This window comes from Pithys albifrons, chromosome 5 (assembly GCF_047495875.1).
Source record: "Pithys albifrons albifrons isolate INPA30051 chromosome 5, PitAlb_v1, whole genome shotgun sequence".
NCBI lineage: Eukaryota > Metazoa > Chordata > Aves > Passeriformes > Thamnophilidae > Pithys > Pithys albifrons.
The window spans coordinates 49,222,059-49,248,502 of NC_092462.1; the positions used below are offsets into that span (position 1 = coordinate 49,222,059).

Genomic DNA, 26,444 nt, shown 5'->3' on the forward strand with positions numbered 1-26,444 from the left:
ACCTGGTTTAGGGGACATTCTGGCAGATGGTACAAGATTGCGAAAATAGATCATGATTGTTGCAATATTTTTAATAATATTTATTTAAACTTATGCCTGGCTGAACTATAGCTCTAATGAAGTAATTTACTACATGTCTCCCATTTTCACTATCATGTTTGAATCAAGTGATGGGATCAGTAAGAAATCTGGAAGGACTGGCTCCTTGAGTCAGGATAGATATTCCAATTGTTTATGATCATCATACAAAAAACGTGAAATCATTTTGATAGCTTCCTTTTGGCAATGATGTCAATGCTATATGGCAAAATTTACGTAGCACTTTAAGTATTATAGAACATAGAAAGTGCTTCTGCAGTACAGGGAACACTTTAGGTGTTTCTGATTGTTACAGTATTTATGACATATGGTGCTGTCATATATAGAGAGGGACTGAAGAGTCAGAGTGGATTTCTGAATTTGTGTTTCTTGCTGATTCACAGAATCATAGAATATCCTGAGTTATAAGGGACCCATCAGGATTATCAAGTCCAACTCCTGACCCTGCACAGGACCATTCCTAAGAGTCACACCATGTGCCCAAGAACATTGTTCAAATGGTTCTTGAACTCTGTCAGTTTTGGTGCTGTGACCACTTCCCTGGAAAGCTTTTTCCAGCACCTAGCCACCCACTGGGTGAAGAACCTTTTCCTGATAGCCAACCTAAACCTCTCCTGACACAACTTCAGGCCATTCCTTTGGGTCCTGTCAGGGGTCACCACAGAGATCAGTGCCTACCCCCTCCTTTTCCCCTCACAAGGGAATTGCAAACTGCAATGATTTCTCCCCTCAGTCTTCTCTTCTCCAAGTAACCTCAGCTACTCCTCTTACAGCTTCCCCTCAAGGCTCTTCACCATCTTCCTTGCCGTCCTTTGGACACTTGCTAATGGCTCAATATCTTTCTTATATTGGGGCACCCTAAACTGCACACAATATTCAAGGTGTGGCCACCCCAGTGCAGAGCAGAGCAGAGCAGGACAATCCCCTCCCTTGACTGGCTGGTGATGCTGTGCCTGATGCCCCCAAGGACACGATTGGCCCTTCTGGCTGCCAGGGCACTGCTGACTCAGTCATTACTCCTTATTTTGGTCAAAACCATTTACCTGGATTTTGCCTGCAAAATAAATTATTACACTGACCAAAAATTCTAGTCTCTACATTGTAGAGACTGTATATGTCCGTCCTTAAGTATATCAGCTGGGTTTGACCACCTTGTCCAAAAAGGATTGCTAGTTCTGAAAGAGATGTTAAACACAACAGCAGCTGATACAGAAGACATGAAATTCAAGAGCAGCTGCTGCCTTCTTTATTAATTTTTAGATGGATAAGAAGAGTCTTTTTAATCTAATGGTATATTTGGCTTTTTCCCAGTTCCACTTTCACTGAAATCAGGAATTTGTATTTCCTTGCTCTATCTGAACAGCTTTCAGAGTTCAGTGTGAGTTTGGATATCAGATCTGTTCTAAGACTTTTTGGAAGTATAACTCTTTAGCTGTCTCTTTTTTGTTACCACAAGATATGGCAAGATATGACAAGATATTAACTGGACCTGTAATTTTAGTGAAAATCAAAAGGCATCTGTATGGGCCCACAGAAGAAATTGCAGTCCAAATTTTTTGTCTTATTTGCTGTTGAGACTTTTGTGTTCTCATAGCCTTTAAACAGATTGTATGTTCTTCCATGCTGCAGGCAATCCATTCAGTATCTCCATCTTTTTCATTCTCATTGTATAAAACTGGCTTTTTTCGGTCTCTTGGAAAGGGCATTCCTCTTGTGGCTCAGCTGTAATTGCCAACTTCAGGACAGGAGATGCCCTCTTCATAAGTGTATGAGTGAGATCTGGCTTTCTCCAGTAGCTGTAAATCCTTATGTTCAGTCCCTGTAGGACAGATGAGTGGGCATCTACCAGCAATTCAGCCAATTAATACAAGGCCTTAGTCTTGTCAAGGCAGCTAGATCCATTCTTCAGGCTCCCATCCCAAGGGAACTGAGCTGCTGCCGCCTTGTGCCAGGATTGCCTCTAAGTGCTTTTTTTCTCCTTTAAGATGTTAAGATGTTTAAGGTGTTTCTCAGACTGTGGTTAATTTTGCATCTTTGTACTTATGCACAGGAACCAGCTTCAAGAAAACATTATGTATGAGCTAAAAACAAGGTGGAAAGTAAGAAACATGCAGCTATCTCTGCACTGAATACTACAAAGTGTTATATGGAGCTGAGGTGCCATCTTTAAATATTGGTGCATGGATTCAGAATAATTTTGTCAAGTGAAATGACCACAAAAATCTAAAATTATCTTTCTTTCTTTTCAGATTTTATTACTATGTAAGGAAGCAAATTTCAGATTTAAACCCATGTCTAGAGGTAAAACAGAAAAGAAAATATTATCTTTCCAATTAACTTGCAAGATGATAAGCAAAAACACTGCAAAAATAACTGTTAGGAGAAAGTTTGGAATTCTGATAGCAGCAAGGTATTTATTGACAACATTGGAAGCAAGCCAGTTCATACTGGGCAAAAACTTGCCTAATTTGTTTGTGGAAAATAAGCCATTTTATAGTCTTAAGTTCATAGTTAACACCTTCTAATTTCCATAGTAATGACTGGGTGGAATCTTGGGCGGAGCTTTCCTTTTGGCTTCGAATTTGGGTAGTGGTTTCTTGACTTCATCCCTCGGGGTGGTCTTGAAGTGTCTTCATCACTGTTGGACTTCTGCATTTTCTTTGTTCATGACCTGTCAACCTTGTAAAACCTTGTCTCTAACTCTGCAAAATCTTGGATCTTTACCATTTCATCCTATTGAAATGTCTAGCTTAGTTTAATGTTTGACTTCTAACCATGGTACACTAGTTTTTATAATTACTAGACAATTTGTCCTAGAACAAAGTGGCTCTAGCACTTTATGCTGTTTAGTGGCCCTGCCGTGCAAACAACACTTTGCAAAGCAGTTATCAGAAATTTCACAAAACTAGGGGTTTTTGGTCTCTTTTCTCTTTCACAAGATAAAGAAGAAAACTGAACAATGAAAGACAAAAATACATTATTTTCTGGATTATATGAAAGTGAAATGTTCAGCAGCCCATTTGTTTACAAATTCATGAATCAAAAAGTAATATTGTGGTTCTTGTGAATTTGCCTCATAAAACTCTATCAGTGACTCTGACTGTGTTGCTATCTATGCTGGAGTACTGTAAAAAGGTATTGAGAAAGATTTCACAAGAACTATCACTTTGGAAAATTATAATCCTGGGTATGGTTGTTTGTTCCTTTTCTGACATTTATATTCTGGGGAATTATTTATTGTTAGAAAATCACAAAATGTATTGTAGACAAAATTAAAAATGACTGGCATGTCAACTTGTCATGTCGACTTGTTTAATTTCAGGATTGTAGAAACACAAAGAATAACCTGTTTTCTTCTTCCTGTAATTTTTTCATGTTTCGGTTTGTCCTTGTACCCATCCCCTCTGCCCCAGCAGTCTCTCACAATTCTATTACCATTTCCTTCATTTTGTCTCAGGCCTGAGATCTAAACTTGATCATTATCCAGAAATATGTAATTTATGGAGCACACATGACTGAACTTTGAAACTGGGCCAAATATTGCATTAATTGCTGGATAATTCCATGTTTTCTGATTTGTCAGAGCTTCTCTAGAGACAGCAAGTTCTGCTTGGCTTATTAGATCACTATGCAGTTGTGCTTCAGAAGCTGGTAATTTCTAAATTATTTCTGTGCTGTGCATATCTGTGGTGGATTGACTCAGTCTGGACACCAGGTGCCTTTCAAAGCTGCTTTTCCACTTTAAGCAGTTTTCCTTTCAAAATACTGTGCCAAATCTCCTTCCACATCAATGTAATGTTTGTTTAGCTGCAATTCACTTCAGCTTCCTCCATGCAATCTTTCTGAAATGTAATTATTCTGATAAGAAAATCATATATCATAAGGATGGTGGCAGCTTGTGATTATGATAAAGGATGTAGTTATTTGGGTACAAGTAACTCTGTGATTATTTACAATGCTGTTGGTAATCTCAGCAGATGACATGAAGTTGTAGACAGTGAAGACAGTGGACCTTCACAACTTTTTTTTCTAAATTAGATAAGGAAATTATTTTAAAAAGTCATGACATGCTAACCACATTGTAAGCAATGTATATTTTAGAAATTCATCATTCTTTTTTCCTGAATAACAAAACAGTGGTTTCAAACTAAATAAAAAAAGACAATTTATGTCATATTTTTGTAATAAAGCGAAGCATCAATGCACAATAATGCTTTCAAAAAATAACATTTTGCTTGCAAATCAGAGCAAGAGTTACATTTTTTCCTTATATACTTAGGAATAATTGCCTCAGTTTTAATATGAGAAAACTCCAACTGTTTTGAATTGAGGTAGGTTTTACCTACTTGGAGCATGTATGCAACTTCCGCTTTTTGGTTGTTGATCCATAAATTATGAATGTACATTAGCTTCCCAGTCTTCTGCTAAAAGCACTGCAGTAAATTTGAGGAAGGAATACATGTATTAAGAAAATGTAGTGTTGGAGCATCTGGTACTTTAACCGAGAGGTCTTTTTTTGCTATTTATATGTCTTCCTTCTTTTACCTCATCCAGAAAGCTGCTATAGTCTTCTGGTGAAAACCACTCAGATGTTTGTCTTTCCTGCTGTGTATCCAGGCCTCTCTTCATCCTAATTCTTAGTGGTGATGCCACACGCTCTAGCTCTAGAGGTTGTATAAGGCTATCATGCTGTCTACTTGGGAGTTTCAATACTTCGTGTGAACAGGTGGGTGTTACAGATGCCACCATCCAGCTGTGGTAGGGCTCCTGCCTTCTAGCAAGAAGAGCTGGGTCTTTCTGACTTAGCAGTTGTACGGATGAGAAAGTGTTTGCGTAGGTAGTCAGTGTGTCTCATCTACACTGTGTTATTTGCTTGTGTGTGGGCTTTCAGATGCAATTGTATCTGCTTATTGAGAAGTTTTCTCTATTGTGCTTCAGTGATAGCTTATGATGGTCTATTTGAAAACTTTCTCAGGGAATGGGCTCCCACAAATGGTGTTGATCCTTGCTGGGAAAGGCATTGAACACTTCTTTATAGCTAAGACTAATGACTTAGCTGTCAACTATACTAGAGCTTTTCCTCTGCTCTACCAAGATGGTTGTCAGTTAAAAGATTAGTGGCACTTGGCAATAAATCAGCGAACTGTATGTGTGGACATTCAGTTATTCCTTTCTGTGTGCACTGTGCTACAATAATCTATCCTGAATTACAGCTCCCACATATCAATTAAGTTGTCTGAGGCTTTTTTGAAATTTCTTATCTTTTAAAATCTTGATTTTCTTGGCTAACATTGTGCTATCTGTAATCTGGTAATTTTCCTTTTTTTATCCTTTTCCAGATCTACAGTAAACATTTTAAGAGATTTTCTAGATGTTTTGCTGGACTTTGTAGACTCTTAATTATATAGATCTAGAGACAGTTCATAGCTATCTGTTTAAATTGTTTTTCCTATATACATGTAAAAAAAGAATACAGAAAAAATGCATGTGCACGTATGTATCTCAGAATAAGAAGTAAACAAGTAGGCTGCATTTAAAGTTGTACTTCTAACAAGTTGCCAATTTATAGTGCTTTTATTGAAAAAAGTACAAGTCAAGCTATGATGCTGGTATTTATTTAATTTGATCTGACAGTCATGTTTTTACTGCTCAGGGAAACAGTGTGAGAGCTCATAAATGCTGAAAGGGAGTTATACAGCACTCTCCACCGACGGTTTATGTCTGATGGTTGCTGGTTCTTTTCTTAAGGAGATTCAGCACACTTAAGTTGTCAGAAGGCTTACCCAATCAAAAACATGACAGGTTTTTTTGCAAGTTCATTATTTTTTATAAGCTCATGGAAATGTTTGCAAAAACCAGAGAAGGAAGGTCTGCACAATTATGAGAAAGGAGGAGAGGATGAAGCCAGCTATCTACTGTGTAGTTTCACTATACCACTATATTGGTTAAAAAAAAAAGCTGATAAAATCTGAATTTCAGCTTGCACAGAATTGAACTTGGAAACTGTTCTGAGCCTAATTTGGGCCTGATTTTGGCTTAAATTTAGCCTGAAAGTCAAGAGATGATGTCATCTCCAATGAATAATGAAAATTTGGCAGCCTTTTGGCATAGGTCTGTAGAATGCAATGTTATTCAACAATGTTTATTGCTACTTTTTTCTCTTTTAAAAAGTTTTCACAACCTACTGCAGTAATAATTTTTTATTTTATTCTCTCTTTTCTTCAGTCAAGGCCTCTTGCCCTGCAGGACATTTTGTGAGGCAGCAAAAGAAGGCTGTGAACCAGTCCTAGGCATGGTAAATGCTTCATGGCCAGATTTCCTGAAGTGCTCTCAATTCCAAAACAAAACTGAAAATGACACCACTGCAAGGGTATGCTTCTCACCACATCAAGAAAAAGGAAGGCAGTGTATGTTTCCATTCTTAACTGTTACACTATGTTCATGAGTTCTTATTTAATAATGTCATTTCATTATTGTGTAGGAAAAGCTCTGGGTTAAAATTATTATTTTTGTTATTGTTATTATGTTCCTTCATATTACTGTGATAAAGTTGGCTATAGTTTTGCTGTACTTTAATTATTTAGTCTGATTTTTTTTCAAACTTGTGCTGATTTGAGGCTTTTTTTTTGCATCAAAAATTCTGAGCTGTTTCAAGGAAAGAAGGTAGGAGAAAAGTAACTCAACCTTTAAAAATGTTCTCCTGAGTTTTTCTTTGCTAAGCTCTAGTGAATGCAGGTTTGTTATTTGGAGCAGGAATCTGATAAAGGTTTTTGTAGAGAGTGATAAGGTTTCCCCTGAGCTTCCTTTTCTCCAGGCTAAACACCTGCAGCTCCCTGAACTCCTCCTCATAGAACTTGTGCTCCAGACCTTTCACCAGCTCCATTGTCATTCTCTGGACTCATTTCAAGAACTCAATGTCTTTCTTTGAGTGATGAGCCCAAAACCGAACACAGGACTCGAGTTATGGCCTCACCAGTGCAGAGTGCAGGGGGACAATCACTTCCCTGGTCCTGCTGGCCACACTATTTCTGATACAGGGCAGGCTGCCATTGCCCTTAGCAGCCTCCTGGGCACCCTGCTGGCTTGTGTTCAGTCAGCAGCTGACCAGCAACCCCTGGTCCTTTTCCACAGGGTAGCTTTCCAGCTGTCTCTAAAAACAAGGCTTTTCCATCTCCTCAAATGTGCCGCTATGTTTTCTACTTTCTAATCTGGGTAAGATTACACCTGAGAGCACTGAGCCTGACTCTTTTTCCTATTGATCCATCCCTGGAGTTCCCTTGTTGGCTCAGAGACTTTACTGTTGATATGCACCATCTCATGAGCTGAAGTGATAGAGGCTTGTATGGTCTGTCTGTGGGTTCTAACTCTGTTAATGACTTCTGGACAACAATAGTAAGAAATTACATGATGAAAATTGTGTTCCAATTTTGTTTTTAAAAAAACGAAGACTCTATACTTCAAAACTGCCTGAAAAGATCAGTGAGGTTATACATTGTATCTTTGAATTTTAGCTAATGCTACAATTAAGACAGATTTTATATCCTGGGTTACTTTGCAGTTCTGAGCATGCATAATAATACAGCCTTAGACTATTGGACCAAATATTTTTACCAATTGGGTTGTTTTGAGGGGTCATGAAGTAAAGGAGGCTGTTTGTTGTCCATACCTCCCTTCATCTGTGGGAACTTTTGTAGTGGCTGAGGTAGGGAAATATACAAGGGATTGTGTTTTATCAAAGGCAGTTGAAGGATTTCCAGAAAAATTGAAATCTGTCCACAAGTGATTTTTTTGGGGTTCTTGTGTGATTTTGTGCAAGTTGCTTTAGTGAAAGGCACTGAGAGCTGTGTCTTAATGGTATGATATAAAAATGTGCTAAATGTTCTGAAAAAAATAGGTCTAATGGGTCTCTCCAAGTGGGAACTGTAAGGAAGTAATTACAAAAATGGATTTTTTTCCCCTTGCCTCAAATTCTCTTTATAAAGAGAATTCCCTTCAGGAAGTTATAGACAGTGATGAGGTCACCTCTGAGCCTCCTTTTCTCCAGGCTAAACAACCCCAGCTCTCTCAGCCTCTCCCCATAGGGCTTATGGTCCAGTCCCTTCACCAGCCTTGTTGCTCTTCTCTGGACCTGCTCCAGCACCTCAATATCTTTCCTGAACTGAGGGACCCCGAACTGAACACAATACTCAAGGTGTGGCCTCACCAATGCAGAGTACAGGGGAAGGATCACTGCCCTGGTCCTGCTGGCCACGCTATTTTTGATACAGGCCAGGATCCCATTGGCCTTCTTGGCCACCTGGGCACACTGTTGGCTCATGTTGAGCTTCCTGTCAATTAGTACCCCCATGTCCCTTTCTGCCTGGCTGCTCTCCAGCCACTCTGTCCCCAGCCTGTAGCGCTTGTTGTGGCCAAAGTGCAGGAAAGTGCAAGAAAGATGGAGAGACACTGTTTACAGGAGCATGTAGTGATAGGACAAGGGGAAATGGTTCCAAACCATAAGAAACTAGGTTTAGATTAGATGTGAGGAAGAAATCCTTTACCATGAGCAAGGTGAGGAACTAGAAGACAGATGCTCTTTAAGGTCCTTTCCAGCCCAAGCCCTTCTGTGATTCTGTGACTATAGAGAATATTTTGACCTTTTTATTTTAAAGAGTGGTTCTAATATGATTCTTCTGTGATGTAAAAAGGTGAGAGTTCAGGTTCACTAGCTTGCTTCTCCTACAGAAATAAATTTTCATTGAAGGTTTATTTGTGCAATTTGTATATTTGAGAGGACTTGCTTTTCTGACCCCAGCAGAACCAATCTGGGCTGGTTTGCTGCTCCAGTCCCTTTTTATCCAGTGCTCTGCCTAAAGGTCTCTTCACGCTCTTCTCAGGGTTCAGTTCCTGGAAATTCTAAGAACATGTCCTTGGCATATGACTGCTTATTTCTCAAGTTTGTGGTTTCTTTTGGGGATTGATGCCTCTGGACTACATGCAGTGAATCCATCCCTGCCCACATATGCCTTGCATATAATTTGTGTAATGCTTCTTTTTTTGTGTCTTTAGTTATTTCTTATATTTATCAAAATTAACATCTGGCTGCTGTACCTGTTTGTTTCATAAATACTTGTACAATGTCACCCAATCACAAACAATTTTTCTCTTGATTATTTTTGTCTGATTGTGACTAAATGTGTCCTCCACATTTTCTGAAATGAAGATTATCACTCCTTCAAAAAAATCCTTGAACCTCACACGCCTTTTCAAGCTCTATTGGAGAACATATACTTGAGCCATGTTCTAGTTAGAATCCAGAGAATTTATCCAGGGTACCATTACCAACTCTGCTGAAAAATGATCATTAGCTAGAATTGTGATTATCTAGTGAATAGATGCTGGTTCTTGTGTCATGTCTAGAAGTTTCCTCCACAAACATTGCCAATTGGGTGCACATTACCACTGTGAAGAATCTATTATGAAATACATTCCTGATGTGACCATAGATGTACTGATTGTATGGGGAAATCTGAGCTATGCGCCATTATAGTAAAACAATCCAAGGATATAAAACGAGTCACAGAGAAATAGGTGCAGGACTGCATTGATGTCATTCAGGTTGATGTCGTCTCATACAAGTGACAAGTGAATACTCAGTAGGTGAGAAAATCAGCTCCTCTGAACACAGTTGTAAGAATACATTTGTTGAGTTTTAAGGTAGATGGTTGAACTGGTTTCATAGTTTTAATGAGTTGTGATCATAGAATCATGGAATCATCAAGGTTGGAAGAGACCTTTAAGATTATCCAGTCCAACCATCAAGCCAGCACTACCCCTGTATTCCTTAAACCCCTAAACTGTATCACCAGATCCAGATGCCTCTTAAACCTGTAAGAGAATATGAAGGTTTCATCAGTAGTTAATTCCACATGAAATCGATGATGCATTCTAGGGGGAGGAAATCTCAGAAACCCTCCTGAGGCTGCTATACATATGCCTACTCACAGAAATATTCCAACTCTGTTTTCTTTCTCTCAATTGACATTATGTTAATTCTGTAATTTTTTTTGCTTTGACCAGTCAGCATAACTGATGCTGTTAAAACCATGGCAGAAAAAAGTGCAGTAGCTTCAATGAGGAGTAAAGCAACATAATGATCTGACTTAGGTTAACATGGAGCTCTCACAAGAGCCCTGAAGTAATTTTTCAGTTAATTCAAATAGTAAAATGCTTTCAAAAGGAGCAATGAATATGATGCTTCTGATCTTTATATAACAAAACTATGTAAGTGATAGAACTGTCAGAAAACGTTCCCTTTCGTGTTTTTACTGAAGAAGAGGAATTATTAGTGTGTCTGTTTCTGTCAAAAGATGATGCATAATTGGCATGAAACATACTTCATAGCCATGTTTTTAACAGTTGTTTTTTTTAACAGATTTGCAACAAATTATAGGATCATAGAATGATTAGGGTTCAAAGGGACATTAAAGATCATCTTGTTCCAACCCCCCTGTCATGGGTAGGGACACCTTCCACTTGTCCAGGTTGCTCAGAGCTCCATTCAGCCTGGTCTTGAACACTTCCAGGGATGAGGCATCCACAGCTTCTCTGGGCAACCTGTTACAATGCCTCACCACCCTCACAGTAAACAATTTCTTCCTAATATCTAATCTAAACATACTCTATTTCAGTTTGAAGCCATTCACCCTTCTCCTATCATTGCATGCTCTTGTAGGAAATTCCTCTCTTTCTTTCTTTCTTCTAGGCTCCCTTCAGGTACTGGAAGGCTTCTGCAATTAGGTCACCCTTAGGTTCACATTGGTATTAATTTAGAGAATTGTCATTGAGGAATAACTTTGAGTAGGGAATTCAAATACCTGGTTACGACCAGGTATTTATTTTTCCATAGGCAGTGTGAAGCTAATTATATACATCCAATAGAAAATTCTTTTGCGAAAAAGCTTTAAAAAGCAGGAAGACATTATTTTTCTTTTATGCTCATGCATTTACTTATTGTAGTGAAAACAAGAGAGAGATGATCTGTGTATATGTAACATTGATGCTGACCATCTGCAAAAACAGGAATATGGTGGTCTTTTATGTAAAGAAACATTCATAGTTGGAAAAAACCAATTCCTCCAAGCACTCATTCTTTACTTCTATTGATCATACATTATATTTTACTATGTTGTTTGATTTTTATTCTCTGATTCTGCTTCCTTCACCCTAACCCTAAACCTAACCCCTCCATTAAAAAAGTAATAGTGAAGGTGCTGAGAGTGCATGTGTATCCATTACCATAGTGTGATAGAAAGGACTGCTATTCTAGGACCACAAATAAAATCTAGATGAATAATTGCCCTTGCAGTCAGCGCAAGTTGGAGCTATGTGTCATTTTTGAAAATCACACTCTGCATGTGATGTTCCTCTGAGAGCTATCCTGATGTTTTCCAAAATGAAAATATATGTCAATCCCCGTGGAAATTCTTGAATATCAGTTTATCAATTTAATCTTGAATATCAGTTTGAAGTTTGTAAGACTCCTGTAGCATTAACGTTCTAATGTTGATGCTAATGATTTTTCTCCTCTGTCTTTTCTTCTCTCTTGCAGCACTGTGTGGAGGAGAGGAGAGTTTCTTGTGTGCTAGTGGGATCTGTATCCTTGGGAAACTACAGTGTAATGGCTACAATGACTGTGATGATTGGAGTGATGAGGTCCATTGCAGTAAGTTTCTTAAATCTTGCAGTGATCTGTTGAAGAGCTGAATCTGTTCAGAGAAACCCAAAAACTAAAGAAGGTTATTGGTATAGAATAGGAGCTTAACATAATATTTGCATATATTGGCATTTGGACTCTTGTCAATTGCCATTGATTGTGTTTAATTTTACTCACTCAGGGCACAGTGTGTGGTTTTGATCTATCAAATTTTATCCCTTGAGGCAGATATTCTGCAAGGAAGCTGTGTGGAAATTAGAAATATTTGGGGGATTTTTTTAAATGGATTGATAATGTGGATCAGGAAGGAGTACTTCTGATAATCAGCTGAAGACTGTTGTGGCTTTTTTCTGATCCTTGGCATTGATTTTAGAGCAGATGCAAGATCATTTGTTTAGAAATTTCTCTTGGTCTCAACTCTGGGTGTGATTTACTTAAATTAATCCGAGTATATGGTGCAGTAGAAAGGAAAAATGAATATAAATGTCTGATATCTTACTTTTTTTTTTTAATCGGTGTTAGTGCATATATTTAGAGTTCCTGTGTGGTTTTCTGTATTGAAAAATATCCTTGGACTACACCTTTAGAAAAGCTGAGAAAATGTACAGTAGGAAAGTGATGAGAAAGGGAAAAAGAAGAAAGAAAAAAGGAAAATGTGGAAAAATTCTTAAATAGGGGCTACAGAAGGACAAGATGCCACAAAGCAGTGTTGCTCATTCAGATCGGAAAATGCTGGATTGTGCAGGTTACCCTCACCTCAAAAGATTTGTTCTTATTAGTGATTTGAGAGCCTGGGCATTCCAAGACTCACAAAGCTGTTTTAAAGGAAGTTTTTGATAGATTTTATCTGGGATACTCCAAGGAAAAAATGATGGCAGCAATTTCCTCCTGGTGTCACTATGAATGAAGCTAGAGCTTGCTTTTCCTTTAATAGTCTACAATTTATTTAATGGAGGTTGAGATAATGTCTGCTATGAAAGAAGTATTGTGTGTTTTTATTTTTCCTGTCAGTGTTAGCTTGAGATTAATGTAAGCTAAAAAATTTAAACATGCCTATGAGACTATGGCTCTCAAGTTCCATTAGAAATGGGAAAAGAAAAAATTAGTAATACTAGAATAAATATATTACATGTATTGAAAAAACAAGAATAAATTTCATGAGCTAAGGTTGCATTCTAAGACTATCTTTAAAAGAACACCCAGCTCTTTAATGATACGGGATTTATATGCAGAGGACGTCTTTCATTATGATACTTGGGAAGAGTTGAGGAGCATATACCACTTCTCTGGACAACCTGTCCCAGTGTTTCACCATCCTCATTGTAAAAAATTAATTCCTTATGTCTAAGTCTACCCTTGTTTTTAAAACCATTACCCCTTGTCCTATCACAGCAGACCCTGTGAAAAATTATGCCCCCATCCTTCTTATATGCCCCCATTAAGTATTGAAAGGCCACTCCTTTTCCAGGATAAACAACTCCAACTCTCCCAGCCTTTCCCCAGTGGAGAGATATACCATCCCTATGATCATTTTAGTGGCTCTCCTCTGGGCCTGTTCCAACAGGCTCATGTCTTTCCCGTGCTGAGGACACCAGAGCTGGATGCAGACCTCCACATGGGATCTCACCAGGGCAGAGTAGAGGTACAGAATCACCTCCCTCAGTCTACTGGCCATACTGCTTGTGATGCAGCCCAGGATATGTTTTGCCTTCTGGGCTTCGAGTGCACATTGCTGGCTCATGTCCAGCTTTTCATCTACCACCACCACCACCACCCTCAGCTCCACTTAATAGCTACATCAGGTGCCCAAGGCTCTCCTAGTAATCTAGATGATGAGGCCCACAACCTTTCTTGAGAACTTTGTAGGTAAATTATTAAACATTTTGGTCCATATATGTAACCAGAGCACTGTCTCCTCATGGTATTGATCAAAAAAACAATTGGTAGGAAGAGAGTAAAAATATGTAAAAATTGCTTTTGATTTTTCATGTTCTTCCATATTAGAGTCTCATATAGCGTATGCTTAGATAATCTTGTTTTAGTCAGTTTATTTCAGTGTTCATAGTTTATATGAATGTTCCAATGTAATTTTAACACTTTGCAAAAATTTGTTTTGTAGACTGCAGTGATGATTTGTTTCGTTGCAACACAGGAAAATGCCTAAATTATACCTTTGTTTGTGATGGGTATGATGACTGTGGAGACCTTAGTGATGAACAAAACTGTGGTAAATGAATGTTTTTCTAAAATTTTTGAGATATCAGGATTGCCTAAACCAGTAATCTTTTTCCTTAATTTACTAAAAGAGTAATATACACTGCTGTTATTCTATTTGGACAAAGTGAAAATGTCTCACAAATTCTCTATGCAATTTGAAAAGGTTTAAAGGAAAGTTCTAGGTCAGTCCAAGCCTTGAAGGTAGGAGTATTTGTAAGAAATAGTATGATTTGCAATTTGTCTTAAACTAATTCCAAAAGATGTTACAGTTCCTTCCTTGCTAGCCTGACTGAATTTAACTGAGATTAAAGCAAGCCAGAAGAGGCGACATGCTGGTGATGCCAACTGTTTTGTGACTGAACTATTTTTACATAAGCATAGTGAACTTAAAATTCTTAAATTCTGCTTCTTTCAAATTTTATTTTCAATCAACTTCCCATGTTCTGGCTCATTATATTTATCCATCTACCTATACTTAACTTCCATAGGAGAAGCAATGAAGTTTTGACATAAAAAAGAATAATCTTCACATGTAAATTTCGGAAAACTTTGAAAGCTTATCTTTACTAATTTTTCCTCTTGATACTACACCTCAGCAAAATTAAGTTGTCTAAAATAATGATTTAATAGTTAAAATATTATTTCTACCTTTTTTCCTTTTACTTTTCTAATGAAAGAATTTAAAAACTAAAAATCAAGGCACTTTTTTTCCTGAGATTTGTTTTATATTTCTGCTCCAAATTAAGCATACTCTAAGATCTTTCACTGATTTTCTTGTCAGTTTTGGTTGTTTAGTGTTTATATTTTTATAAGTAACTTTTTTTTAAAATTTTTGTTTCTAAACATTAATCTGACTCCTGTCACTCCTATCTCGTCATAATTTCTTCTATATAAAATGTAAGATCTAAGGTTTTTGCAGGCTATATGTGATTTTCATAGCAGATTTGGAAGACTGGAAAGATTGGACTCTGTTTTGGTGTAAAGTCAGCCTGCTCAGCTGAATGCTTGCTCTTCTTTATTTGTGTGCTCAGATAGAAAGAGTAAGATGAAGATTGGAATAATTTCTTTGTAGACAATTCAGGTGGAAAATTCCAAGTGCATGCGAAAAACATTGTTCCTGAAGTCAAAAACCTTTTTTAATATAATGTCTTAGTAAAAAGATAAAGGCACGGAATTGTTTTCTTTGATGGCAGCTGAAAATGTTGGCTAACTGAAAATCATTCCATGACATGATAAATCAGAAAATCTTTTGATGTGCATAACAAATTTTAGAAACTTAATTATTTGCGAGTGTTAGCAGCTATGCCTCACTACCTAAATACACAATAGAATTCAGAATATATGTAACTACCACCTGCAAAAATTCTGCAGGTACAGAAAATCTGTTAATGTAATTTACTAAAGCTAAATGGCTCATTAGTAATAATGATGAGCTAATAGGCAAAGAACAATTGCACAGTAATATAAAATATCCATATGGTAACTTTCCATCCACTTTTTCCTTCAAATTTACATTTTATGTAGATTGTAATCCAGTGACACATCATCAGTGTGGAGATGGGAGATGTATAACAGCTGATTGGGTGTGTGATGGTGACCATGACTGTCTAGACAAATCCGATGAGATCAATTGTTGTAAGTTCCCTTAATCTCTAAACTATTTATTTCATTCTTTTTAATAAAAAAAAAAGTAAGATAAGTAATCTGATTACTTGTAAGGGAAAACTATAAGCTTATTTGATTTCAGAAATTCACACTTGACAATTGTCTGTTCTGGCAGACAGTTACAGCAAATTAAACATTTGTTGCCATTGTTGAGAAGTACCAGTAGTGCTTTGTGTTTCAGCTTCTCAGCTTCTAGTTGATTAAAGAATTAGCTTTTTGTTAATTGTAATGTTCCCACTATATGAGCAAAAATTATTTGTTTTGTTTTGTTTTGTTTTCATGGAAAAGCTAAGCCTTCATCTCAGCCTCTTGCTAATACCTGACCTATAGTTTCAGTCTCTGTAGTTAAAGATCTGCATGGCTGTAGGTATTGAAAACACAACCTACATAAAATGAATAATGTCTCATGACATTCAGTGCTAAGCAGTTTTATCAGCTCATCCTAAAATATCTTGGAGGTGATGTTCAAAAATAACGCAGACCTTCATTAATGTAAGTTGATCAGAATATTGTCTTTTTTATTTTTCTTTCTCTAGCATGTCACAGTCAGGGTCTGGTGGAGTGCAGAAATGGGCAGTGCATTCCTAGTGCATTCCAATGTGATGGAGATAATGACTGTAAAGATGGGAGTGATGAAGAAAATTGCAGTGAAAGTAAGAATATGCCTTATTTTACTTTTCTTGCCAAACTTAACAAACTTACCATAGACTGCTGTGTTCTGAAGTGCCATTAGCTAAAGCTGTCCGAAGAGTTTCTTTGCCTTTCCAATAACACTTGCTAAGGCTAATTGGTGTGTACATATTCACATTGTCTGGAGCGATCAGAATCTACTATCACAGGAATTGATGTTGTTTGAGGAGGAATTTTCTCATGAAAATCCTTTTTTTATCATAACTTGGGAATCAGAGGAAGCATGTTTTCTTAAGTAATCTAATGATTTAGTGTGATGACTAAGGGAAAATATATGAGAATGTAAGTTTTCACAGCTACTTGATAGTTGTCTTATGATGGACTGTATGATAGAAGAGGAAACCATGCAATTTCTTGAGCTTCAGAACATGGTTTCCAAAAGACACTCAGAAATGAATGTTGTCATGTTATGATGATTCCAGCATTTGAACTTATTTTTCACGTGTAATTATCTTATTTCTGGTAAGGTATAGTTCATATTACAGGTTTTCCTTCAATGCAAGAATTCTTAATGTATTTCTATAATGAACCTTATTTAAAGAAATTAAAATATTTGACTTTATTTAGAAAGTTAGTGCTGTCAGATGTAGGGGTAATAAGACAAACTTTTTAAAACTTAGAGTAAAACAGGCCTGTTCTCATAAGATAAATACACAGTGTGATTATATAAGCCTCATTTCTTTGGGAAACCAGTCTAGAATAAATTCTTTCATAAGCATTTCTACTCAGTCCCTTTTGTTCATGCAAAATTCCTGAGATCGTCCTACTCCAATTTAAACATCTCCATCCCCAAAAATAATGGAGAAATTTAAATACAGAAATTACCATTATTTTTCTTTGCTACTAATGTTGATGTTGTAAAAACCTCTTGCATGGAGTTTCTTCCAGTTCTGGCTATGGCAATCTAAAAACCCAGGACCAAGTTTTGTCCACTCAGTTCTGACTGTGCACTTTGACAAAATGTTCAGTTTTTACTCTTTATCTTTTCTGATGTCCAAGCTCAGTCTTATTGAATGGATTCTTTGATCCTCCATTTCTCTTGCATGATCTGGGCTAGAAGTCAGTGCTGTGTTTTGTTTTCACTGGTTTTTTCCCATCCTGTTGATGTTGAAGAATTGCTCAAAATCTTTTTTTGGTAAGATGAACAGGTACAGATTAAACAATATGAGGATTAGTATGGGGTGATAATTATGTAGGCAATGGTCATGCTACATGCTAAAAGATCTTTCTGTTTGGCATTAAACTGAAAAACTTTTAAATAGAAAATTTTTCCTTGTTTGTATTATTCATTTTTCAATGTGCAAATGCTCTATCCAATATTTTTCAGTACTGTTTAGAGCAAAGTTCTTCGTGCAACCATATCCCATCCATCCTAATTTGCATGGGAATATGTTGGCAGAATTTGCACTTCATTTGCCTTTAGTTCCTTGCAAAGTCCATGTAAAAGCAAGGCAGAATTCTTGTTTGTGACTTACTATTGTATTTCTTATGCATTTTGTTGTTTTCAGCAACTGCAGAAAATACAATAGGGAATACACTTACTACAAAGACTTCTCTTGTCTAAAAATCAGATTAAAAAATGTGGATATGCCCAGCAGAGTCAGTGAAATCAGCATGAAAGTGATCTGGAGTGTTGGTTTTGTTACAAACATGGCAAATATGTGAAATCAGCATAGAAATTTGAGACCAAGCTGTAGTGACTTGCCACTTGCCTATATAAGGATACAGGGAGCTTGTCCCAGTATAAATATATACATCCAGAGATTACAAATGACCATTGCTTCATCTATATCTGAATGAGAAAAGTGGTCTCCTTCACTACATACCTTAAGGAGATTTGAGGTATGGTATCCTCTTAAGAGTGCTGTTGTCATTAATTTTTTGACAATAGAAATCTAATATAGATACTCATAGCTGGTTCTGTGATCCCTTCAAAAGGCTGGGTAGAACGTGTATAGAAATTCAGCATTGTCTGTGCTAGGATCAGAAAAATCTACATTGTAACACATGAATTTTTAAAGAATTGAGAGCCTCTTCCATTGTGGGATAAGAAGGAGTTGGAGCAAAATTAAAAAAAATAATTTCAATGTAAATATTTGGGATAACTTTAGAATTTTCTACCTTTCAGGTTCCATTTTGCAGTCAGATGCACCTGTAAAATAAGACAGTCAATTCCCATGGTAAAGAAATTGCCTCCATTGCTTCAATATATTATGTGTGAAGGAAAGTAAATCCACATAATTATGAATAGATATGATTACATCATCAGTTCTTTGAGACAAGGTTGTTACCAAGGTCATTGAAATAAGGTGTTTCTTCAGCATCTTCTGTGTGCCCAATGTCAGGATGTCATGACAGAATGATTAATGGTCATGGACAGTAGTGCAATACAAAGACTAAACAATAGTGGCAATAGGTCATTTAAAACAGGGTAAAATGATAAAATACCATCTATTCAGTCTTTCTGTACAGAATAGTAAATTAAATGACTGATTTTGCACATGAAAGATAGAATTTAATGGTTTGAAATGGAGCTATCATCACTATGAGAAAGAGAAGTCCAGGGATTTGTCAGATAAAGTAACTACCCAGATAGTGTTCTCAGAAACTTTTGATGAAATGCTGAGTTTAGTTATTCTGCATACCACCTGTAGGACCATAGCCTTTTGGGGTTTCTTTTTGTTTTTTGTTTTCTAACCGGTCAAAGAACAACAATAAAACTCCAGCTCTGAGGACCCTTCTTCAGGATGTTGTCTACTGTCAATGAAAACAATTATAAAATGAGAAGCAGATCAACTGAATGGCATTGAAGAATAATTCTCAGTGACTATTCTTTTTCAGCTAGGACCTATTGTTCTTTTTGAAATATGATTTACATGACTTTTCATACTCTGCTAGAGGATCATGGTAAATGTCTTTCAGAGACCCCTACCTCTTATTCAAAAAATGGGATTCTTATATAATATAAGGGTAAAGAAAAGTAAAATCTGGAAAGTACTGCACACTTTTCATCCTTATAACACATCCTTACTGCAGTTGAAATTCTATAGGGTACTTACCCAACTATGTAAAGGAAATAATTGTTACATGAACACTGTTTTTTCTCGTCGCTACACACCAGTCATTTTTATTGGCCTGGTAAATAATTTGAACAATAAATCTCTATTTCGCTCAGATCAAACCCTCTGTCAGGAGGGAGACCAGAGGTGCTCTTCCTGTCCTGATCCCTGTGAAGCCCCTTTCTGTGAGATGAGAAACAGCCAGGCAAACTGCAGTAAGTAGGTCATGTGCTTCATTCTCTCACTGTTTCAGGGTGTTTTAGATTATAACGAGGATGCAGGGCAGAACACAGTAAGTAATGCTTCAATTTATTAGGTAATGTGCATGTGTAATGATTAGGTTTTGTAAAGGGCAATGTTGAAATAAAAGTGCCATCATAACTGTTGATGTACTAGGAGTTGTAACATTTGATACTGAGTTATTTTTCCTTCTGTCAATTTTTTATATGTTCTTACTGGGTGTTTACAGTTGCCCTTTTTCTTAGCATTTAATGACATTCAGTGTCTACATAAAGTAAACAACATAGTGTAAGTGTAAAGAAGATCCTACTGGTTTATTTTCAAAATACAAAAAGAACTCCCATGTTGTTGTATTTAGTAGTCAGGAGAATTTTAGCCCTTTTATGAAGGAATAATTATGATATTCAAACTGGCAAGACTAATTATTCTTCTGACTAATATCTGTTGTGGAGTATCATTGGGGTCTTCCACTCTGTGTATCCTCATATCTATGTCCTTTACTATACCTCTCCATGTGGGGCTCCTGTACTAACTGCACTTCTTCTGAATAGCTGTTTTTCTCACTTGTGCAATGCAGCAATGTGAACAGGTAATGGAAATATATTTGTCTAGGTTTTGAACCTGGGGCAGTACTGTGTTTAAAGTTATTCAGAAGTAATTAAAACTTGGTGTTGCATTAACACCATTACTTCAGTTCAGGTCACCTTGGTACCTCGGCAGGCTTGGCTTCACTTACATATGAATGTGCAGACACAGTTCATAATTGCTTTGTGCTGCAGTTTTCTCTGTATGATATGGTTTGGTAATATATGGTAGCTTGTGTGGGTAATGTTATTCCATTTAGGATGGAATGGATATGGGAATGTCAGCTAGTCCAAACTCCATAGACTCTCTAGAGCAGTGACTATCACCTACATGTGTGTGAGACAGGCACCATTCATAATGGAGCCTTTAGATGCTGCTGAAGTAAAGGTATAAGATGCTTTATAAAGCATAAATGCTTTACATGTTCTTTTATCAATGCTTTACCAAAGTTTTTGTAAAGAAACAATTTTAAGTACCTTATTTTAGCATTAGAAGAAAGTTAGGTCACACCTTTGGTCAACTTAGCCCAAACTTCTGATCAAATCAGTGCCAATTGAGTCATGTGGCACACGACCTTGGGCAGCAGAGCTTTGAGTATCTCTAAGGGCAGAGATTCCACAGTTCTTCTAAGAGATCTGTTACAGTGTTATAAATTCTCTGTGTTACAACTCATGTCTTGCCTCTCATCCTGTCTCTGAACACTTCTAGGGGCCTGCTTCTGTCTGCTTTATACTTTATGGGTAACTGTCCGTAATTCTTAGTGGGAGTAACACATAATCTGAATTAGTCTTCTGGATCATCTGTCTTTCTTTTCTTCCTTTCTGGTCCATGAATAATTAATTGTTTATACACAATGGAACAGCAAGACAATTTGGGGGAGATTTTTCTTGCATAACATCTGGAAGAACTATTGTCTTTTTCATTATTTTTGTTCTTCATATTTTGACCAGAATTATTTCATCATTGGTAAGAAATGAAAATTCTCATGGAACATTTCAGTTTTGACAAAGTAGTATTTTCTATCCCAGGGAACTATTTGGTTGGAAAATTCCAAAGCACAACCACATTTCACATTATTGAATATGGTGGATGTTCTCCATATGTGATAATATTTGATCAGTTTAGCCTGGCTTTATAATTCATTCACAATATATTTAGTATAACAGAACAAATATCTGAAGGGAGGGTGTAAAACAGAACCAAGCTATTTTCATGCTCAGTGACAGGATCAGAGGCAATTGGCACAAAATGAAACATGGGAGCATAATGAAACTCTGACCATAAACACATTTTTAAAGTGTGACTGAACATAGAAACACTTTTTTTTTTTATTGTGAATGCAAATGAACACAGGTTGCCCAGAGTGGTTGTAGAGATTCTATTCTTAAAGATAGGCAAAATCTGCCTGAGCGTGACTCTCCACAACCTGTTCAATTTGGCTCTTCTTGAGCCAGGGGGTTGTCCTGCAGAGGCCCCTTCCAATATCAGCCAGTTTGTGATTCCATAGAACATCCCATTCACTTCTGTTACTATGTTTGAAACTGATTCCTATGTGATAGATAGACCAAATTAATAATAAACACAGAAAGATATTTAATACAGGTGTAATATGTTTGATGATGTCTTGGTTTTGTTGGGTTTTGGTTTTCTTGGGGGTTTTTGCGGTTTTGTTTCTTTGTTTGTTTTTAAATTTAGGATAAAGGATGCAATAAATTTTATTCCTTGTTCTCTACTCATTAGGTTGTGTTCACGTATATTATAAATAAGGGACTAGCAAGATCTCTTAAACTGTAGGACAGACTCAGAAGGATTGACATTTGGGTTACTGAAAATGAGTCAGATGTTTCCCTGAGTGTCTGCTCTGTTTGTTATTCTGTGGATTGTAGGGAATTGAGAGTCAAAGTTATTATTTTCAAACCTACAATGACACTTCTGCACATAATGTAACAGAATCTTTCTAAACAAAGAGTGAAAACTGTAGTCATGTTGAAATCCTGTGAAGATCTACCCTCCAGGAGCATTTCAGTGGACTAGATTTTCTTCTAGAATTCACCTAAACCCCTATAAATATGATGCATAGTAAAAGGGAATGACATGTGCATTTCAAGCGTTGAATCCTGAATAATGTTATGTTATACAAACACTTAGAATATTGCATGTACTTTTGTATTTATCATGAAATACTGATGGACATGTAATATTCTGTACACATCAAGGAAAGGTACTTACTGGGGAAAATCAAAAAACAAGCCCAAATTGATCTTGGCATCTGAGGCTGAAGTGTGGCAGGACAAGGGATGGTTCATAGTGAAGAAAAGGAAGTGCCAGTAATGTGAGAATTGTTGAAGTTGTTGAGTCTCATATACCCCAAATATGTGACTCAGTGGTTTGAGACAACAGAAATAGTTCAGTATTGGCAGTATGCAAAGATCTAGCAGAGAGGAAAAGCTGTATATAAAATGAGCTTCATGATCATCAAATCTGAGGTAAATAGTAAAAGAAGTTATAATAAGAAATGCCAGACCAAGAAAGAGAGGCCAGTTGTGCTTATCAGATGAATAATTGACTGCTGGATCTTCTTTCAATTTCCTCTCAAGGATTCTGCAATGGGATGACACAGATGCCACACTGTGCTAGCAACTGATGCTGGCAACTGGCTGACAGAGCATATTAATCATGTTAAGTTATATTTGCTTCCAGAATAGGCAAATATATGCAGTGTTTTGATAACAAATGACTTCAGAACAGTACCTTTTTTCATGGTAAATTTTCTCATATATCCAGAGGAAACAAATTTAAATAATTTCATCTCGGATTCATTGCTAAATAAAAAGCTGAATTTCAGTGTGAATTACTGTTAAATTCTATTTGTGGTTTCTGTTGTGGTGGAAAATTAAAAAATCAATTTGAGAAGAAATACAAAAGTTGTACAATTTTTTAGATCCAAAAATGCTAGGTCAGTTCAATATTTGTTGGGATAAACTCCTAAAATTTGGATAATATTTGTATGTAGCTATAGTGTCTATATTCATATAGACTTTGTAGCTGTTGCATTCATTTTACCCTTGCTTGTTATTCCCTTTATTATTAATTTTGTCTTTTCTGAATTAAATTATTAGCATGTAGACTGTTTCTTGCTCAGTGCTTGTGCAATACACAACCCAATTGTCCCCATTCTTTCTTCAGATCTTGTTATACAAAAAATAAAACAAAATTGAAAAACAAATCCTGGATTCTGTTTTCAATCCAGAGAAATTTTGCAGTGTCTGTCATTAGAGATTTTTCAAGACTTGACTGAATAAGAGAAACCTGATCAGTGTTCAGAGTGACGAACCTTTGAGCAGGACATTGGACTAGAGACCTCCTGAGAACTTTTCCAACCCACAGTATCCAATGATCCCTGTATTCATAATTTTGGTAATTGCACTGCAAATATGAGGTGTGTTGTGGTAGCATAGTAAGTACACCAGTAGGAAGTGTGTTGCTCTGTAGGGCAGGACCTCTTGAAAATAATGAGCACCATGATTTGAAAAGAAGAAATACATTTTGAAGGATTGTTTATTGTACCACATTAAAATTAAGATGTTGCTCCGGAAGTTAATGCATCTTAATAAGGAAATTTCTACACTGTTTCTTAACAGTGTATGAGGTAGGCAGAAGTCAAACCCACCTTTATTGGTGTGAACAGACTCATAGGGGGTTTTGAGCTCTGAAACTTGTAGTTTCTCACACCTGAGAGGAAATTTCCTGACTAATAAATTTTAAATATATATATAATTATTTCTCCTGTATTTAATTTCATCTCAAACCATTTGTGGTTTTGTTTGTTTTCTTTCGGCGAAAGGTCAGTGTGAACCAATTACTCTGGAACTTTGTATGAACTTGCCTTACAACTATACTTACTACCCAAACTACCTGGGCCACAGGACGCAGAAAGAAGCCTCTATCAGCTGGGAGTCTTCTCTTTTCCCAGCCTTGGTTCAGACCAACTGCTACAAGTACCTGATGTTTTTTGCCTGTACAATCTTAGTACCAAAATGTGACCCCCATACAAATCAGCGGATCCCACCTTGCAGGTACTATACTATACTTCATTTATTTCTTGACTTTTTCTTGTTAGCTTTTCCCAATTTTATGCTTCCATCAAAAATGCCAGAAATTTTGGTTTGGAATTCCATAGCAAAAGATAGAGAACCATATTTTGTAAGATCATTAAATGCAGTTCATTACTTGTGTTTGTTTAGAATCTGAAGTAGTCAAAACAAGGAAAGGAATAACAATTTATTTAAAAAATATATATATAGAATAGAATAGACTATTTCAGTTGAAAGAGACCTACAATGATCATTTAGTCCAACTGCCTGACTACTTCAGGACTGACCAAAAGTTAAAGTTTGTTATTAACAGCATGGTCCAAATGCCTCTTAAAAACTGACAAGCTTGGGGCATTGACCATCTCTCTAGGAAGCCTGTTCCGGGGTTTGACCACTCTCTCAACAGAGAAATACCTCCTAATGTCCAGTTTAAACCTTCTCTGGTGCAGTTTTGAACTGTTGGCATATGTCTGATCACTATATACCATGGAGAAAAGATCATCACCTCCCTCTCATTGTCCCCTCCTCAGCAAGCTGTAGAGAAATGGGGTCACTCCTCAGTCTCCTTTTCCTCAAAGGAGATAAGCACAGTCCTTAGCCACTCCTCATAGGACATTCCTTTCTCCAGCTTTGTTGCTGTCCTCTGGAGATTAATTCAAGGATCTTCACATCCTTTTTAAATTGTGAGGATCAGCACTGCATACAGTGTGCAGGCTGAGGCTGTGCCATTGCTGAATACAGCAGGATAATCACCTCTTTACACTGACTGGTAGCACTTGTGTTCGATGCACCCTAGCATGTGGTTTGCCTTCTTGGCTGCCTGGGCACGCTGCTGATTCACATTGAGTCTCCTGCTGACCAGCACACTTCCTGCAGAGCTGCTGTATCCAGTTTGTGTCTGGGGTTACTCCATCCTCGGTGCAGAATCTGACATTTGTTCTTGTTAAATTTCACTGCCTTGGTGATTGCCCAATGCTCCAGTCTATCTAGATTCCTCTGTAAGGCCTCTTGTCCGTCAAGAGAGTCAACAGCGCCTCGCATTTTGGTATCATCAGCATCCTGCTAATGGTGCTTTAAACTGTAACATCCAAACCATGGATAACTACATAAAACAGGACTGGTTCTAGAATGTAACGCAGAAGAACAGTACTGGTGACCAGTCACCAGTCAGATGTAGCCCTGTTCACTAGAACCCTTAGAGCTCTGCCCTTCAGCCACTTTTTTAGGCCAGTGCCCTGCAAACCTCCTGACTCCACTGTTGGACAAACTGACAAGAAAGGTGCTGTGAGCTTTGTATGAAGCATTTTCCATTTATGTGTATTTGATTAGAACTGCACCACTATAAAAGGTGTTTAAATATAGGATTGATTAATTTAATTAGGAACATTAGTGTTTATAATAGTTCCTTGCATTAGTACGTCGCTTTATGCAGAGTTCTGTCCAATTGCTTTTGACAACTGAGATTTTAATGCATGTTTGCCTTTCTAAATTAGGAGTGTCACATCATTCTGAATTACCAATTAACTTACGTTCTTTACTTGTTGGATTAACTGTTCTATCATCCTCATCAAGTAACATAACTGTACTTTTTAAAATTATGCTTCTGCTTGTTCAAAATAGACTATATTCTGTTAACCTCATGGCTTTGGTAGCAGCAGTTGTTGCAGGTTAGCAGAGCTACTAAACCTGATGAGCACACAGAACTCTTTGAGCTATTGGCTGCTAGATCCTTCTCATACTGTATGTCTGTCTCTTCTATTGGGCCTACCTTGACTGAATTGATCAATTAACAACTACTGTATTGAAAGAAAAGTGCACTGAAAATTGCCATATGTGTCCTAAAATTTCCTGCCAAGTGACATTATTGACAAATAGATAACATTTCTTTGTCTAGTGATGTGCTTCATAGTGCAAGGTAAGAGTGAGCCATAGGAAAATTTATTAATATGCTGCTTAATTCTCACGTAATGGGGAAGTTAGAATATTGCACATGGTATATCTGCAGAGTCACATAAAAGTTTGTACAAGCTCTGCTTCAGGTTTGCTTGTGTGAAAATCAAGTTAGCTTTTTTCCTAAGAAAACGGAATAATAAATAAAAA

General features: G+C 37.0%; 1 protein-coding gene across 1 annotated transcript in view; it reads left to right on the forward strand.

Annotated features, from left to right (window-relative positions):
- The window catches only part of CORIN (corin, serine peptidase), a 118,714-nt gene that overhangs the window by 55,612 nt on the left and 36,658 nt on the right, over positions 1 to 26,444 (forward strand). Inside the window, exons 5-11 of the mRNA XM_071555200.1 lie at positions 6,325 to 6,506; positions 11,690 to 11,803; positions 13,914 to 14,021; positions 15,536 to 15,646; positions 16,213 to 16,329; positions 19,542 to 19,640; positions 24,095 to 24,326. Of these exons, the coding sequence (XP_071411301.1) occupies positions 6,325 to 6,506; positions 11,690 to 11,803; positions 13,914 to 14,021; positions 15,536 to 15,646; positions 16,213 to 16,329; positions 19,542 to 19,640; positions 24,095 to 24,326 (963 nt within the window). The remainder of the gene's footprint in view (positions 1 to 6,324; positions 6,507 to 11,689; positions 11,804 to 13,913; positions 14,022 to 15,535; positions 15,647 to 16,212; positions 16,330 to 19,541; positions 19,641 to 24,094; positions 24,327 to 26,444) is intronic.